General features: G+C 44.4%; 1 protein-coding gene across 3 annotated transcripts in view; it reads right to left on the bottom strand.

The window, feature by feature from the left end:
• Nucleotides 1–1,792: 1,792 nt before the first annotated feature.
• Nucleotides 1,793–19,516, bottom strand: part of nlgn2a (neuroligin 2a) — a 214,469-nt gene continuing 196,745 nt past the window's right edge. For all 3 annotated transcript variants that reach the window (XM_028564269.1, XM_028564268.1, XM_028564270.1), the window contains 5 exons: nt 10,100–10,285; nt 6,349–6,614; nt 4,981–5,134; nt 3,609–3,975; nt 1,793–2,806 (listed from right to left, as the gene is read on the bottom strand). In XM_028564269.1, the coding sequence (XP_028420070.1) occupies nt 1,972–2,806; nt 3,609–3,975; nt 4,981–5,134; nt 6,349–6,614; nt 10,100–10,285 (1,808 nt within the window). In that variant the 3' untranslated portion in view covers nt 1,793–1,971. The remainder of the gene's footprint in view (nt 2,807–3,608; nt 3,976–4,980; nt 5,135–6,348; nt 6,615–10,099; nt 10,286–19,516) is intronic.

Below are 19,516 nucleotides of genomic sequence, written 5' to 3' on the forward strand. Positions count from 1 at the left end.
GTCCCCCCCTCGTTTTTTTTTTAAATCTTGCAGCTCTGCGCCACTTACCCTCGGTGTGCTTAAGAGTTTCATTTACAACTGACGAGCTCACAAAAGAAAGTCACTAGCTTCTTGAACTAACCCCTCTGAATGTGAGGATAATAGCAGAGCGGAACTGAGGTCAGATATTGTGTAGAATGCGGCTGACACAGTGAAGTCTGGTGTTTGGGAGTTCTGTGGTTCACAGCGGGGAGTTGATCACGGGTGATCACCGCAATATGGACATCAGTTTGGAATAAAAAGCTAGTGTACTGACGGAGGGAGCAAGTGATGTTGATACGGGGGGGGGGTTGTTTGGGTACGCAGCAGGAGGGAGCTCATTCTGGAGTCAAAGTTGTTTGTTGTTTTTTTTTTTTACCATGGGAGCGATCCAGCCTGTCTGCCTCTCTATCTCTTTGCTGTCTAATTAGGACACACACACACACACACACACACACACACACACACACACACACACACACACACACACACACACACACACACACACACACACACACACACACACACACACACACACACACACACACACACACACACACACACACACACACACACGAAATAGGGGTGCCGACAGGACAAGGAAGGTATACATAAAAGAGCAAAGGCTCCCCCTCCCTGCTTCGTTTCTCACCCTTACTGAAATACAAAAATAATTCTGTACAGGCAAGCTACAACAACAGATGTGGTACCTCACGTACCCTAAAAAAAAGCATCATCTCCATACAGATGGGAAGAAGGAGGAGCTACTGTAGGATGATGGGCTCGCTGTATCACCTGGTTGGAGAAAACCCTCTGAATAACATGGTGTTCTGTAGAAGAGAATGAAGTATGTTCACAGTTGTTCAACATCTTCCGAGATGTGTGGCAATGACCCTCGGGTTGGGTTTCTAACAGGATTTTCTGTGACGTTCTTGTTCTGCGAGATAAAACAAAATATCCAGAGTGGACCGATATGATTTGATTAGATTTGGGAAACGTGCATTGACAAATACAGTGTCCTTTCCCCCGCGTCATCATCTTTAAAAATAATTCATGCATAGATCCCCGCTGAGAAAACCCATTTATATACTTTCTCCTTTGTACACATTTATATATAACTATGTATAATATCATTTCTCTATATCTATATTTTCAGCAAAAAAAAAAATCTTTCCACAAAAAACAACTATTAAACAAATGCTTGAAAAAAAGAAACAGAAGATGAAAACACAATCGAGGGCCAGTTTGGCACTTTGTCATGAGAACACACAGCATCTGTTAATTGACAGTAAATAGGAATACTCTAGAATGTTCTTCAGTTTTTTTTTTTCTCCCTCGATGAGAAAGCAAACACAGTAGTACATACTTGGCACCAAGAATGCTGGTAGAATGAAAATATCAGATATCAATGTTTTCATAGCTATATGATGGGTGTATGTATTCTATGCCCCCTCCTAGAACTCATTAGTTGTTAGTCCTTAGAGCAAAGGAGTGCTAGGGAGAGGGAGAGAATCACATGTGGAATGAGAGAAACAAAGCAGGAATAAGACACAGACGTAGAGAGGAGAACGGTATTTGCACATAACACACCAGGAAGAGGAAAAAAAAAAAAAAAGACAAAGCCAAAGTAAATTAAAAAAAAGAAGGGAAAACTGCAAGGGGGGGCGAAAAGCATTCGTCCTTTTGACAAATGTCAGGGAGCTCGAGTCTGGGAACAGCAGACCTTTGAAAACAGTATCTTTGAAAGATCTAAATCCCCCCACACCCCCAAACTGATCATCTGCTGCCGTGCAGTTCAGTTGCTTCTCTACCCGCCACCGGTGGAGCTGCTAAGTTCGACAGCACATGAAGGTAGGAGATGGGGTTGTTTTTTTTAGAGGAACAAGAGAGTAAGAGAACCGAACGGAGGCCCCCCATCCGTTCTTCCTGCTCCCTAGGGCCAGTCACTCCCTACTATACCCTGGTGGTGGAGTGGGGATGGGGCAGCGTGTTGTTGTGACCGGTTGAGGGGAAGGTGTTGAAGGCGTGAAGAGGCTGCATGCTGGTGATGGTGCTGGGGATCATGGTGATGGTGTTGGGCGTCATCAGCGGCACGTCGTCGGGCGCGCGGCGCAGCGCCAGCGTGTAGTCCGGCGGGCAGGCGGGCCGCAGGATGTCGTGGGGCCGGAGCGGCTCCATGTCGTGGTGAGCGTCGTGCTCCGAGTGCTTCATCTGCAGGGACATGATCTCCTCCTCCTGGCTGTGGGCCAGGTCGTTGGCGGGCCCGCCGCGCTGCGGGGACAGCCGGTGGCGCCGCATCTCGTGCCGCTTGTCGCGCTTGTAGTAAAGGGCGGCGAAGGCCAGGATGTTGAGGAAGAGGAGCGACGCCCCCACAGCGACCGTCACGCTCAGCTCGGTGGAGTAGTCCCGGGTGTCCCCGGGGAAAAGGTCCTGGTGAGGACGCTCCGAACCCTCAGCCTCCGGATCAGAGGGGAAGGTGGGGTAAGGGTGACGGGTGGTGCGGGGGCCCGGTGTCCTGGGCCAGGGTCTGTGGGTGCCTGGGCCAGGGCCTGGCGGCGAGCGGGTAGTAGTGGGGAACAGGTCCTCGTGTAGACTATGGAGGTGGGGGACTAATTCCAGCCAGAAGGCCACCTTGTTGGCCCTGTAGTTGTCTCTAACGCGAGGCTTCAAGCCAATGTGGAGGTACTGCTTGTCCTTGGAGTTGAACTTGGTCCAGATGACCTCTTCAAAGCGGTTGGGCTTGGTGTGAATGAACTTGGTGTCCTGAGGGACCGGCAGGTTAGGGTCCCTGGTGAAGGACAAAAAGATTTATTCATTATGAGGAGAAAGAGTTATGACGAGAGAAGTCATAAAAACACCATACAAAGGCCTTTTATTTTTTTGTAACCAACCCTGAGTGCCTGGTTATGGTGTTTTTATTCCTCCTCTGAATGTACTTTACTCCCTTCCATGAGCACCAGTGGTTAAAAGGATACACGGAGCGTTCCTGCCACTTATTTCTATATTGTGTTAAAGATGCAGTAGGTAAGACGTATAAAACTAATTTTCTGTCATATTTGCTGAAACTGACCCTATGTTCCAGTAGAACTACATGAAGCAGGTAATAAAAATCAGGGCCAGGTGGGGGGTCTAACTGCGTGTCAATCACTGCTCATGCACACGCATTCAAGGGGCTTAGGAGACCGTTTTGGGCTTTAGCAGAAAGGGGGGGTGGGGGGAAGATGAGAAGTTGTCGATGTTCACATTTTTTGGCTAAGTCCTGGATCTTCTCAATCCTACCTACGGCACCTTTAACATCCAAACTCTGAATTCAACCTTGTGTTCTAAGTTTTTATTTATGAACTTACTAGGTCTCTCAGCAAAGAGAGACGGGACACTAAACTTTTAACAACTCTACCGACATCTGGTTCGTAAGATCAGCCCCTAATCCTAGACACGCCACTCTCATTAAACAGGAAGCAAAACCTTCGGAAAGACTCTTCAACTACACTTCTGAACTACGCTAGCTAGTTTATCCTGCAGTCACGCCACAGAGCAAAAAGAGAACTTCTAATATATCGACATGAAATAAAATCATCAACAAGGCTTACCCAGTCTTGGCGAAGTTGGTCCAGTAAGTCATGACCACGGCACTCAACATCACGTCATTCTTGGAGAAGTTGCACGGGAACAGATCGGTCGCGCCGATCATGGGCACGCCAAACACGTACGGTATCTCGTCTCCGTGGGCGGCGTCGGCCCATTCCGGCCGCGTCTCGGTCTGGCAGTGGTGGTAGAACGTGTAAAAGTAAACCGGGGACTGAAACTCGGCGTGGAGTTTGGCGGTGGCCACGGCCGGCGCCACCCACTGGTGGTCTGTAAACAGAGCTAAGAGGGTCTTCCTCCGCATGTCGCCATTGTCCCTGTCTGCCCAGTCTGTGTACATGAATTTAATGGTCTCCCTCAGGATGTCTTTGCCTGGAGGATAAGACGCGGGAGGGGGGGCGGGGAAGGGGACAGGAAAAAAAGGGGTAAAAGGGAAAAAAAGAGAACATTGTGATAAGTTCAGCGGAAAGTAATGACAGGGATAGAACATTTTAAGAGATGAGAGTGGTCAAGAGACGTGAAACAAAGAGCGGAGGAAGATAAAAGCACACGTTGCTAAAATAAACCTGAATGACAGGAATAGGAAGAAAAAAAAATGAAAGAGGCTTCTGTGTTTGTATGTATGTGTGAAAGACAGATAGTTGAGAGAGAAACTGAAAAGGACAGACTGAGCGACACAAAGGGCAAAAGAGAGAATGAGTGACAGGCACTTGAGAGGACGCGTGACTGCATTATCCAAACGGGTCTGTATTTTGACTGTGTCCTGCTGTGAGGGCGTTTGCAGGCTGATCTGTCAGGAACAGCAGCAACGTGATTGGGAGCTGGCTGCCTGGGGGATGATGAGAGGCAGAATTTGTGCCCACGGCGCCTCAAAAGGCCAAGACACAGACCTACCATGGTGAAAGATAATCTCGATGATAGGCAATCTCTTTAGTATGCCTGTCGTGGTTCATACACTTTGACGGGGCTCATATTTTATTTTGCATCTGTCTTTGTCCAAGAATTGAGCTGTAGTTTTGTAGTTTCTGTTGATTGTATTTTCTTTTTGTAGAAAAGATTTGATAACGTGACAACACCTCTTGTTCTGTAGTTTGTAATGCCCCATCTAGCTCAGGTATCAGGTGACATATTTAACCGGTTATATTCTATGTTTAGGTAGTCCCCATATTGTAATAATGCTGTTTACTTTTATAACTTTGTTCTTTTTATCCTTTAATTTCAGTCTTGGTTGTGTGGACCCCAGGGAGAGTTCATCTAATGGGGCTTCTACTTAGTATAAACAACAACGCTGCAATGTTCTGTCATCTGGGAGGCGGTAGATGGCATAAAATGAAAGCCATTAAAGCCTGAAATAAGTATAATGTTGGCAATCCTCACCCTCAGGGTAGCCATAGAGGTTGTCCACAAAGTTGGAGATGGTGTAGTCGAACGCTGCGGCTGAGATGCCGTCGTTGTCCTCGCTGTCGTCCACAAACTTCAGCCCCTCTCCTTGGTTCACTCCTATAAGGATGTCATAGTTGAGGAACTCCCCCTGGTGGTGTAATAGGGGAAGAACATGTTGAGTGCTGATAATGTATTCAAAAAGGACAGACAGGGTTTTCAGTCTCTGTACATGTGACGCATCTAAAATCACTACAGCCACGAATGCTGCTTAACACTATGTTTTGTGTATCTGTCAAAATCCGCCTCGGCCATGTTTTGTATGTGATATTTATGCCAAGAAATGAAAATCTGAAGGGTGTCACGTCTTTGTATTATTGTGCAGCTTGTGTAAGAGACCAGGACAAGATATCTAGTTTTCTGTTTTAATACTGCCATACATTATCGTCAAATACGTTCGTTGTGCTCCATCATAAGATCTTGCAGAGTTCACAACTAACTGATGTGGCTAGTTTTCCTCCACAAAATCAGCCAGAAACCTTTTGATGCTCATCCCTAATTATTTTTCACAGAGGGGATTTCAAATAGAGGGATAGGGAGAGTCTGGTAGCCTAGTAACAAAGTAGCTGGAAAAGTAGTAGTCTTTTTTTCCCTTCTTTTTTACTTCACCTCAGTTTTTCTAATCGTCTTCCTTTCAATTGAGAGCTTTAAACATACATTAGTGATAAGATAAGTGAAAGCAATATGGAGCTGGTGAAAGTTTTTCCAGTTAGGAAAAAGGAAGTCATGTGCTTGTAAAATGTGACATGACTTGTGGCTGCACTGTGTTATAGTCAAAACCTGGAGGTCACAAGGTGAAATATGAAATGAGGAAAACAAATAGGTAATAGGAAAAGAAAATGAAATTAGCTAGATATAAAATTAAGTTGATTATTTTAGACTATTTCTTATTTTGCCTTTGTTTTTGTGAAATACTATATGGTTACCTCTTTAGTCCACTTAAAAGTATTCCAATGAAGTTGAGAAGGAAAAAAAATCTGTCACTTCCCTGCCATGCGCCCTGTGACAAAGGGTTTGCTATTACACAACGCTTTGTATGAGATTGTGAGCCATGAGTCTAGAATATACCACCGAGGCAATGTGCTAGTGTTTTAGGATGTGAGTTCACACCAGCTGGTAAATGTCCCTGCCAGACTCCCAAGTCTGTGGAAAGATCACACTCACACCTACTGCTCACACCTAAGTTCTTCATGTCCTCTGTGTCAGGTGTGTCATCACAGCTCAACTCAATCTACTCCTACAATGAAAAAAAGAAGACGAAAAAAGACCACAGGCCATGTGTGCAGTGCCACCTTTGATACTCACCTGCTGCATGAGGATCTCCGGATCGTCGGGCACCACGTCTCCGTCCACCACGGGGCCAAAGGCGATGTGGTAGCGCGCCGGCTGGATGTCCTGGTCCACCAGCTCCCGGAAGTTCTTACGCCTCAGGCAGTCGACCAGGTCAGCCGTCTCCGTGTAGGTGCAGCCTACCTTCCGGGCCAGGATCTTGGTGTACTTGAGGGGCTGGTAGTTGACAGACCAGCTGGAGATGGCAGTTCCACTCTGGGCTATGGCCCTGTGGAACAGACCTGAGGAGACAAGATGGAAACGGGGCCTTTATTTTATGGTATGGAGGGGGTCAATTTGACATGTAAATAAACTGTGTAAAATGTTAGGTGATCTCTCTCTAAACGTCATGTGCATTTCCCCCCCCCAATGTTTCTTGCATTTTTGCAGGCAGGATGGATCTCTGGGAAGTTGTCTGACTAAAGTTCAGTTTTTGGGTAGGACGGGATTTGAGAGGGACTACTTAATGTGGAAATCACATATCGCTCTCTCTTTTTCCATTTTTAGAATTTACATTTATAAAAAAAAAAACTAGCACTTTTGACTATTTTTCATCTCATCATTCTCACTGGAGCAAAGTTAGCAGACACAAGATGGGACTACAGACCCAAAGCATCTCAGATGGAGCATGATATGGTGCTGTAGCTCAGACAAAAAGAAGAAGAAAGAAGTAAGAAGCAGGACTGGGAATAAACTCATCTGAGAAGTCAAGAGAGACATTTTTCTCTTCCTTGTGCTGGCTGTTTCTCATCTCACACTCTCTCTCTCTACCTCCCTCCCTGTCTTCCTCTTTGTCTCTCTCTCTGTCTCTTTAGTTCTGCCTGTCCTGTGCCGTTTGAACCACTCCAGTGGCTCGTTAAGAGGCTGCCTATCTCACTCGTTTCCTCTCGCGCTCCCTTTTTCTTTCTCCCTTTTTTTTTTTCTTTCTCCTCTCCTGGGCTAAAGATTGGTCAGTTAATTATTAAGCAGAGCTGCAGAGCTCCCTTTCCCTGGGAAATCAATTATAGTAAGAAGTAGCTAGGAAACAGCTATACCTACATATCTGCACTGAGAAAGAAAGAAAAGGGAGAGACTGACTAAGAGAGAGGTGGAAAGTAGGTATTATTTCATTTGTCTTCTAAATAAGTTTCTTTGTTACTCCCTAAAGCCCTGCTCGGTACTTTCCTACATTTGGCTATTTCCCTTATTTTCATATGCCATGTCAGAGTATATTCTGTCCTCTATCTCTTACCTCAACAACGCTATTACCTCTCCTCCTCCTCCTCCCTTAGGATCCCATGGGTAATGTCTTCCCCTCTACATCCCCCACCCTTCATCTTATCAGTATCACTTACAACCCCTCCCTCCATACTGTCTAGTGCTTCCATCCTGCCATTCATCCTGTGCGTATCTGCTGTCGCACTTGATTTGTGACGCCGTGTTGTTGACATGATTGGTGTCCCTTAAGGGTGGGGATGACAGACTCCTTACCTGGCATCCCTGGTGGGGGAAGGAGGAAGGAGGGTGGGGAGGGGGGGAGCATGACAGACAGGTGGTCGTCTACAGGGCTGATGTTACACCGTTAGATGGCGATGAAGACGAGGAGGATGATGCCGATGGGGGTGATGACAAAGCGAAGGCATGAGAATGGACTGGTAGCAGTGTGAGGGGGTTGGTAGTCAGCGACACGAGACAAGGGGTTAATACAGGCTTTCCCCAACCGTTAGGGTCCCTCTGCTGCTAAACTGGGGGCTCCCCTGAAAGATTAATGAATAAACTACAATGACTGCCAATAGTTTGTTGCTATGTAAAAACAAACAAGCAAGCATTGGTGGGTTCAAATGTCAGTGATGCTAATAATGTGTAATTAAAGGGGACATATCTTGAAAAACTCACTTTTGCAGTGCTTGTGCACATACATTTGGGTATCTGGGGTGCCTAACAACCCAAAAACTGTGAAATAAGAAAGTCAGCTTTTTTGTTGGCTATCATAGCTTGAGAACTACCTTTGCAAATCAGCCAATCAGAGCAGACTGGGCTTTTTCGGGAGGGGGACTTAAAGAGAGAGGCGCTAAAACGGAGCATTTCAGACAGAGGGTGAAAAATAATCTGGTTATGATATATCTCATTTAAGTAATGGGTTGCAATGCCAATGCAAATTGTTAATTCCTATGCACAGTACACGTATTTAAGACAAAACTAAACTTTTCAAACAGTCAACATGTTTTGTATTTGCCCTTTATGCAAGTCACAAGCACTCTGGAACCACTGTTATCATGATATAAACATATTAACAGTTAGGGCCTTGGGAGGTTTCTAATGGCTATGTAGGTCACCTGCCAATAAGGGGAAAAAGGTTAGTTGTGCCTGGGTTAACATGAAGGGTTAACAGACATCAGTGGTAATTAGAGAGGTTGTGTTAAATGGACACAGTGACACGGCAGCAGTGCACAGATGCTCACTCAAGCTTTGACACAACACATTGTTCTTGAGGCACAGACCGAATGAATCAAATTTAGAGACGTGTCGGACACACACACACACACACACACACAAACACACGTGATTGAAACAGAGTGTAGTTGTGTGAACACGCCGTCTTCTAATCTCTCTCTCTCTTCACCCACCATTTCTTCCCTGTTTCTGTCCTTTGCGGTTTGTGTGTGTGCGCGAGACGGAAAATGAATAGAGGAGAGAGATATTGAGGGAGAGTCCTCGAGCAGCGCAGAGAACAGAGAAGTTACGATTGGCGGAGGACAGCTTCGAGAACAGCATGATCAAAGGCAGCGAGTGCGTGACCATTTGGCTGTGGCCTCGTCTGCCACACTGATCTCAATTCAGATCAAAGTCGATTGGTCCGTGGGCCTCACTCTTTTGGTGGTGCAATGTTAACACTTAGCCCTCGGGGTGTTTTGTTGGTAATGGGGTGCATGAGGTCACATGGATGTAGTTTTTTTTTTTTTTTTTTTTTTTTTTCGACAGGAGGTAGAGCCTCTGCTTGCTGAGCAGTGGACTGTTAACAGAGCCTGGAGCGCTCACCAAGTCAGGTGATGTGGGCTAAGGTTGCAGCTCCAGCGTCATTTATCCTCCACCGACATGAACGACATAACCTGGATCAAACCTGGACTCGCTCATTAACCACATTACTGCTTAAAGTCTTCAGTTCAAAGGATAAGCGGTGTTTTCTTCGGAGGATAGAGGTGTCAAGCGAACATCATAGGACTTAACGATTTGTGGGCTGGACGCTGCCCTCTGAGCTTCCATCCGACTACATGGCTATAGCAGGGTTATGGTACTCATTACATTTACATGGGTCATCAAATGGCTAAAGGATAAATAAGGCTACATTTACTATACTGAGCATGACACAAGTAATTCCAAGCAAACAAATACGAGAACATACATTTTTTTGTTGGAGTTTCAAAGGTTGAATTGGACATTCAGGTGAGCATCGCCATCTGTTCCCAGCAAATATATAGAACAAATACACACAGATGGTTTGTAAATATGCACTGTGGCTATTGAGGGATTAGCGAGGAATGAGCTACACTAAGGACTGAAACATTAATGGATCGGGTGGAGTTCACGTAAGCAGCCACAACCCATGTGTCAAGAAATTTGTGGAAAAGTAATGAGTCATTGGCAGGGCTGGATCCAGGCTATTAGCAGTTAGGAGTTTTTCCTATGAAAAACGTGTTTCTATAATAAAAAGAAGCAAACGACACAATGCAACAGAGTCTTCATTTACCCTCCGAGTGGTGCGAGAGGATGAGGAGGTTGACGCAGGACGCCCCAGCTCCTGAGCCGAAGATGGTGATCCTCTCTGGGTCTCCGCCGAAGTGGCCAATGTTCTCGTTGAGCCAACGCAGGGCCTGAATCTGGTCCAGCAGGCCGTAGTTCCCCTTAGCCGACTGATCACCGGTGCTGAGGAAGCCTGGGTATTTGTATACACAAGGATGGATGTAGGAAGAAGGCGAGGGAGGATATTTAATAGAGGAGAGGGATAAGGACAAGAGGGAAAAGAGCAAAGGAAATGAGGATATAGAAGGAGAAGGGATGCAGAGATGGGAGGAGAATAAAGAGACAAGAGAGACAAGATGACGTTAGCATCAGTACCTTTAGGATTTAGTACCTGTCTGGGAAATGTTCCCCACTTTGGCCTGTTAAATCAGCTTCTGGCTGAGAGGGAATTGCATGAGAACAAGTGTGAGTGTGTCATCAACAAGGAGTGACAGACGGCACAAGAGAAAGCAAATTGCTTTTTCAGCTGCTCTCTTAATGACGTTTACTCTAATGGCACTGAGCAGGGACTTTTACACAAAGCCACTTACAGACTACCAGCCTGCACTCCCACAAATATAGTAAGTGACTCTAATCGGAATCACACCCGTAACTGGATTACAAGTGATGACACACCGTGCTTGGAATTTAGGATTGTACAATGTCTCTCTTTTTTATTTTTGGAATTTTTGGAGCAAAACAACTGTCCATCAATATTGTTATGGCGTGGAAGTTCAAGAAGAAACATTTTACTTTTACAGCAGCACCGGTGTTACAGCAAGCCATGGTGCCATGTGTGACAGTGAGCCAGCATGCACTGAAGCTGAAGCAGCTAAATGGAATTCAGCCGTCATTCATTTTCCTACTGTGACATGTCAAAATGTGTTCCAGGAAAAAGGTCCTGTATTTAAGAAGCCAATATAGGATATCCCTTATCCTAATTTAATGTAATGTACATGTAATGTAGAAACCATGGAAAATTAGAGGTTGAGGTTAAACCTTAAGCTATCTATATTTTAATTACCTGTGAAAGTAATACCTGTATATTTTTATCGATGGTAATTGTATTTTCTTATTGTCTACAAATGCCATATTAAAACTGAATTAATTCCACTACCCAGATGTGTATCCAGCGTTTTCCTTTGTGCCATAGAGCTATTTTATATATTCACTAGTAGAGCTGGGCAATATATCGATATTATATCGATATCTTGATATGAGACTAGATATCGTGTTAGATTTTGGATATTGTAATATGGCATAAGTGTTGTCTTTTCCTGGTTTTAAAGGCTGCATTACAGTAAAGTGATGTTTTTTCTGAATTTACCAGACTGTTGTAACCTTTACCCACTTAGTCATTATATGATTATTTATCAATAATCTCATTGTGTAAATATTTTGTGAAAGCATCATATATCATTGATGTATCAATAGAGGTATTTGGCCAAAAATATTGTGATATTTGATTTTCTCCAGCACTATTCACTAGAGCACCAAATGTCTATTAATCCTCAGCAAGAAACAGTCCCCAACAAGAAATGTGTATTCCTGATTGAGTAACATTTGCTAAAAAGTACAATGCCCAGCTGTTTTATGAAATTACTGACAAAAAAAGGGCCAGTTTAAAAAAAAAAGATTTACATGTTCAGTAGGAACAAATCGGCCTGGCGCTTACACGCAGCACTGTTAGCACATTAGTAATTAGTTCAATACTTTGAGCTTATGATGTTTGTCAATGTCTTCAAAATTGTTGTTTTATGGGTATACAGGTGACAAGAAATCCTATTTGCATATCCCAATTCTCTTGTGGAATGATATTGTACTGCACATTCTTCAACGTTTAACTGTAAGGATAAATTCAACATAGCTATTCTCATGATTACGCTCATGATTACTGCCGGGTATCTTCGATTGTTCCTCCAACAACCTAAATCTTTTCTATTTAAGTACCAATTAACAGGCAGCCTCTCAGATCCTAATGGGACCCCTAATTAGAGCTTTATTAAAAGGGAGGTGCACATGAAAGGTCATCCATTAAGCCTATACAGTAGAGGCTAAACAATTGTATACAGTTAGATGCTAGCATCCATTAAAACACAAACATCTGCTCTGGGCGCCTAATTAGTGTAATCAAGATATTTTATTAAGATTCCCAGTCAGACCCAATGCAAAGTCACAAGCATTGTTACACTTCCATTCTTCTGTTTGGTGTTAATTACATTTTAAAATAGGTTTAGTTGCAAGTTAGGCAGGTCAGGAGTCGGGTATTCCTTTCAAAATATTTCCCATGAGCCAGCCTCCTCCTAAGAATGTGAATAAGGTGCCACCTTGTGGCGAAAACACAGCAACGACATGCACTTTCTATATTATATATCATAGAAACATTACAGAGCACATTTGATTCAAAACTGTAAAGCTGAGCAATAAAATACACAAAGGCTGAGGCATATAATTATGACATTAATTAATTATGTAGAGGCTGTAACTGTAGCTGAACAATTAATTATTGCGTTGACAGCTAGAATTTATACCTACTGAAGTTCACAATAGCCAATCATTTCTGTCTTCATCCTGCAAGCACAACCCAAATCAATATGCATCATCCGAGATGATCCACAAAAACAAAAAGTACACATCAGTAAGCACTTCATGCATTTCCTGGCTTCAGTGTTGCTCTTTAAAACACCACAAACACACAAAAATAAGCTGCACGTCTGAGTGCATTCATTAAGCCGAGGACAAACACGAGGCATATAAGCTGCCTAATGCCCTACTGTAATCACCGTGATATATTAAACTTCACCAATTATGCTTATGAGGTCATTAATTAAGCTAATGAATGCAATACTTCTATGTCAGCGTCATTTCTTGCACACAGTATGTGAACAGTGTTCATCTAAAGTCCAGATATTAAAATGCGGAGAATATCAAAATCACTGTTGCGCTTTTTTTAGATCTATTATATATATCTATAATTGCTCTTTAATTTCCATTCTTACAAACGTGTACTGTGCTGGTGGGACGTCAACAAAACAGAAGCGACAGAACTGGACTACACAGAGCCACAAGATCCTATACCGTTATCTTGTTAGAACCAAAGCCTCTGTCTTTCCTGCACCTTCACGCTGCATCCACCTGACTGTGTGTCAGTGTACAACAGCGGGCCACTTCACCCATCCTCCCCTTCCTCTACAATCTGATAAAAGGCTTGGGAAAAAAATAACAGAGGAGCTGCTTAAAACGCTGCAATGCAAGATGAAAGCGCGGCTCTACATGAATAGCCTTTAAAATGTCTGTGGTAAAGAATGGTGGTTAGCAGGGGTAAGGGAGAAAGAGAGAGAGAGAGCGTAAAAGGAGAAGGAGAGAAGGATAGTGGGTGTTCTGTGAGTCCCGGATAGAGACACAGTGTTTCATCTGCCTCCAAGACACCAGGGGTTGGCGCACGCATGCACGCACGCACACAGGGACACTGATCAAAGGCTGACACTACAGAGAAGACTGCCTCCTTTTCTCTCCACCTCCTCTCTCTTCCACACACACAGAAAACAGACGCACACAACACGCAAACATGTGAGCACACAAAGACAGAGGAATAATGCAAACACATACTCTCATCTCTTTACGACTCCATCGCACATGTAAACAGCGCACACATGCAAACACAGAGCCTATGTATAATCATTCAAACATGCTAGGGCCCACACACCCAGTGCATGCTCATTTTTTTTCTGTGTTTAGACCAAACAATATTTTTGTGCATCTATGCTGCAGTCAAAATAAAGCAGCAAAGGGCCTTTTATGTGCCATCAGAGAGCCATGACATTATGCTTATAGAACCTAATGGTTTGTGTGTGCGCGCAGAGGGGCATGCATCTGTGACTTCTGAGTGCAGCCATACATGTGATTATGATTTGTGTGTGAGCAGTGAGGCTGCTGGATGACAAACGGTGCTTTAAACACACCAAATCCTATGTGGATTCATTGTTAGAGGCTGACATGGGTGCCGACTGCTCTCTGTGTGAGTGTGTTATTGGCATAGCATGGTAATTATTGTCTATCAGAGGAGAGTGAGTGTGTGTGTGCGTGTGTCGTCCAGAGAAATGAACAGATGTGAGCGGCTCGAGGCATCTGAATAATGTATAGGTCACACACATTTTCGACAGGACACACACACACACACACACACACACACCTCTGATTGTGCCTGGTTCTTTCAAAGGTGATGAAAGCCGCCTGCTTGTTAGATAGGCTGCACGTTTATAAATGGTGTTTAAGTGTATTATTGCCATTACAGCAGCGTGCCTTACTGTTTATGCCACTGCCTCCCAAGTCGAACCATGCTATCATCCTGTCGCCACGCTAAACGCTTTGCCATTTCCAGAGGGTCTCGCCGAATACGCAAGGGAGGGAAGAAGGTTTTTGGAAGTGGTGAAAAATAGAAAATGAGAAACATTCCTCTGCCCCCCCTCTTTATAAGTGAACTTATAAAGAGGCTTCTTTTCCACAAACACCACTCTGGCTTAGACACAGCGACTGGCCTTGGGTGATTCACTCCGCTCTTCTCCCTCTTTGCTATTGTGCTCTTTCTCTCTCTAAAGTTGTTATTACTATTGCCCGGCTGTGACAACCAAATTATCCGTGAATTTATTCAGATTTTATACCCTCATACTGGGCAGGACCCCTTTTAAGTGTGCTGTGTGTGTGTGGGTGGGTATGTCTAATGTATACCCTTTCCTGAGCAGTAAAACAACGGCCTTTTTCAGATGTGAACAATCAGCTGAATAAAGGGGAAACCTGCTTGGTGTCAGTAGCAGTCAGCACATCTCACTAATCTCTTTCTCCCTTGCTCATTTTCTCTCTCCCCTGCACACCCCCTACTTTTTCTTTTTAACTTTTGTTTTTTCTGTGACTGTCACCTATGACTCTGTGTCACCTATGACTCTGTGTCGCAGTCCCGCCCTAGGAAGCAGCTCGATTGGTTGGGGTTAGGCATCGACCTTGAGTGGTTAAGGTTAAGATAGCCGATTGGTCAGGGGATAGGACCTGTACAAATCGGGTTTGTTACCTTGAGTAAGCCTGGACGCCTGGCCAATAGTAGCGTGAATGCTATTGAAGGGCTGGACTTGCCTAGAAGTTGCGTGGGTTCCATAATAACTCTGCTCCTATGATTAGAAAGCTAAGCACCGGACAGAGACACGGTGCGGCTGCAAAATAGCCTCGGGAAGGAACTTTTGGTGGAACATGTGTCCAATCGAAAGTTGTCTTAGTCGTGCAACAGAAAACTCAGATTGGACAGATAGTCTAGCTAGCTGTCTGGATTTACCCTGCAGAGATCTGAGGAGAAGTTAACCATAGTCCTCAGAAATCGAACAGAGGTTAGAACGGCAACACAAAGAATGCGGAAGGTGACGGACATCTGGCCGAAAAGAGGGACATCCGGCGGAATTTCCACCAGAGTAATCCAGGAAGTGGAACATCGTGGCTATAGACTATGCTAATGCTAACCCAACATGTCTAACTGCAGCTGCTTCACATCAAAAGCATTCAACTGGCAAATCACGGGGTGACTTATATTGTGAAGCAGACGCAGGAAACGCAATGTTTGTCACCACTATGTTTTATTTCAGACAAAGTAGCTGCTCAAAAAGCATTTGCTATAACGCACGCTTTAGCGCACACTTGTTACCACCAGGTGTCGCCAAATCCACCAGGACTTAAATCTTGAGAAATACAACTTTGACCTGTCAAATGTTATATGTTAATTGTCAATTACCCTTTAGGTTTTTGCACCCTATCCTCACTCTGTCACTATATTATTTTCATGGATGCTCCTTCATTTATTCTTCCCTCATTCCTTCTTTCATCTCCCTGGTCCCCCGTGGCACAATCCTCCCATCTTTCAGGGTTTAGTCTGGAGCTGAGGCAGCTTGCCTCTGAAGTCCTGTCCTGTGTGTGTGTGTGTGTGTGTGTGTTTGGAGGTTAGCGGCTGCACTGTCAGTGGACTTTCAAGCCTTGTCACTCTCTTGCTCCCCCTTTAGTCGTAGGGCCTATTGTGTGTGTTTTGATGTTGTCTCAAGCTGTGTGTTGTCATACTGCATGCTCTGTGTTTGTATGGTACAACACAGACATACTGCAACAAAAGAGAAAATGTGTGTGGACGCTGGTGATAGAGAAACCAGGCCAGCTCCCAGCAGAGTACGACTGTGTAATGTAAGTATTTCTCAGAGCCTCAATCTGCACATGCATGTTCGTGTGTTAGTGTGGGATTAGCATTGAGGAGTGTGATTGCTCTTGTTTTTCTCACGGGCCGGTCCAAGTGTGTCGCGCGCATACTCGCACGCACACACACACACACACACACACACAGAGGGAGGATGATAGAGAGCGAGAAGGATAAGAGCCTCTGACAGAGACTGAATGAGTCACAAAGGGACAGACACAGTCAGAGGAAGTGAGATGATACATTGTCAGGTGTGTGTGTGTGTGTGTGTGTGTGTCCACAGTAACAAGAAGAAGGACCGGAATCTATTTCACTCTCCTTTAACTAGAGTCTTTATAGAGTGGCGGTGTGAGTCTATCGATCAGGTTTTGTTGCCTTGTGAACACTTTTACCGCCCCAAGAAACAATAGCTCACCTGTCTGATGATCTCACACTCCCATCATGAGTGTGTGTATGCTCAGAATTGCAGAATTTTTTTTTTTTTGGGGGGTTCCCTCATCTCTTCCTCATCCTCCTTCCTTCCCTCCACTCCTGTTTAGTTTATCCATCATTTGGCTCCCCTGGGTGTTGCTGTACCTGGGGGATTCTATCCAGTCAGAGGGTAATGGCGGGTGAAATAGGAGTGCTATGGGCCAGATCGGACACAATGTATGGCATACCGTGTTTGGGTGCGTGGCTAGCATGTGTACAAAGCTACAGTAATTGTTTTTAGTCATTGCTGTGTTTGAGCAACTGAAAAGCCCCCTACTGTGAAGCTTTTGTGTGTGTGTGTGTGTGTGTGTGTTTGTGTGTTGTGTCTTTTTTTATGAGACGGGTGGTGATGGCGCAGTGGATATGACACATACCTTTGGTGTGGGAGATCTGGGTTCAATTCCCACTGCGATACGTCCACCAACGTGTCCCTGAGCAAGACACTTAACCCATAGTTGCTCTGACAAATGTAGCAATTGTAAGTCGCTTCGGATAAAAGCGTCAGCTAAATGACGTGATGTAACGGGTGGTGTCATAAGTGAGAGGTGTGGCCCATGTAACACCATCATTTTAGTCTTTGGTTGTTTTTTTGATTATTGAGATCAGGTCTGAGGTCTACTGAGCTTGGCAGGTGCCTAGGCTCTGCCACACGCTGCTAGTTGCTGATATTTTGTCTCCATTGGAATTTGACCCTTTTTAGGCCTTAAAAAACAGATTCCTCTAAAAAAAAAAAAAAATCCTGAACTAAGTATAAATCATTATGTGAAACTGTACCAGGTTTCAGAACAGTTTTGATCATTTCAAATTGACAGAATCAGTTTGTACCGTTTTGTCTGAGCTGTTTCACTGGTGCCACGTACTTCCATATATCGATCACGATTATCATATCACATCAGATCAAACCACACCACACCCACATAGTCCTGATAAAGCTGAGTTTTTGAGTTTTAAACTTAAGGTCCTCTATTGTAAAAAGTCAGATTTCCATGTATTTTGATTATAAAGCTCCTCCAGGGACTTAGCAGCATTCATCATCCATGAGAAGAGAGACTTTGACATTTAGTTTGTGGAGTGGCCAAAATGTTAAAAAATAAAAAAGACTGAATCCAAAAAAATCCCAAAAGTGCCAAAATCAGGTCCACATAACCAGTATCTTGGTCCGACCTGACAACAAAACATTTACGCAATGCTCCTGACCATGAATCGAGGAAAAAAAGAAGACATGGAGAGGGGGAAACAGAGGGAGGAAAACAAGAGCTAATGAATCCCCAAACTGCTGTCCATGCCTGCTCCAGCAGAAGCAGCAGCAGCAGCAGCAGCAGCTGTGCGGTGGTTAGGATTTACCGAGCAAAACAAACAAACGGATAAACACACATTGAGCGTCTACAGGGGTGTGAGAATGTGGGTGTGTGTGTGTGTCTCAGAGCATCCGAGTGTGCTTGTCTGTATGCGGGTCTTTTATTTGTATGTTTATGTGCTTATGTTGGCGTGTAGGAGTCAGTCTGTGAATGTATGTGTGCGGGGGGAGTGAATGGCTGTTGTGTCTGTGCATCTCTGGAGCTAAAAGTAGACCTCTGCTATTCCACTACGCGCTGGCAAACTGCAGCAATACTTCAAACGGAGCCCATGCTGGGTTGGCCTAGATACTGTAACCACTCTTCACGTAGCACCCAGTTTGCATGGCACTGAACATGGTGCAATTTTAAGCTGAGCATGGGTTTTGTTCAGCTGGCACTGGCACATGCTTTTTTTTTCCCTTTTTTTTTTAATAATTTTTATTTGGCCGTTTGTCATCAATCATTACAAGCATATAACAATTCTCAGTTTGCAACTTTAAAAAAAGATGTGCTAATGAAGTGTGGCTTTTGGTTAACACTCCTATATTATGGTTCCCTTCTAAATCAATGTATTATTGAGGAGTTTTTCTACGTTCTTCAGGCTAAACCCAGGGCTCAAAGGTGAACAGAAAGCCCTACAAATTTCACATGAAAACATGTTCAATGGAAGAGGCTCCATTGGAAAAGTGTTTGGATTCATTATTCAGCTGCTAACCTCCTTCTCAACTGCCAGCATTGGATTCACGCTGGGGGAGGTTCAGCACTGAGATGCTCCGCTCTCTGCTGCATGACTGATACCAAACCTCAACACCTAAATATGCGTATCATTCACACACGCACAAACACACACACCTGTACGCGCATATTTACACAATGATCCTGTCCAAAACAACATAACTGACATTCATCGAGATGTCTGATGTTTTCCCCTTCCATGGCAGTGTAATTAAAATATGCAAATGACATGATAAAATGCATTTCACTCGGATGTTGACAGTGCCAGTAATGCCGAATGCCTTCAGTATTGGAAGGTAATTGCCAGATAAGGTTGCTCTGCATCAAAACGTGTGGGCGACATGGGCCTGGGTGCTTTTGACAAAGCATTCGGAACTTTATCTCCAGTGCATAAAGAAACCAATCTGACTCCTGCATCATGAGTTTGTGGAGGACAACTTCCAAAATCCCTCTTTCTTACTCATCCTTCACACCCACCAACCCACCAACCCACACACCCACCCACACAGCTTTCAATTACTCTGACCTTCCACCTACATGTCCAGTATATAGTGTTTACCCAATGTTCTGTGCACTACCATCGCCTACACATGTTCCGTGTGTTTGTCGAGTTGTGCAGGTC

The sequence above is a fragment of the Perca flavescens genome, chromosome 19, assembly GCF_004354835.1.
Source record: "Perca flavescens isolate YP-PL-M2 chromosome 19, PFLA_1.0, whole genome shotgun sequence".
NCBI lineage: Eukaryota > Metazoa > Chordata > Actinopteri > Perciformes > Percidae > Perca > Perca flavescens.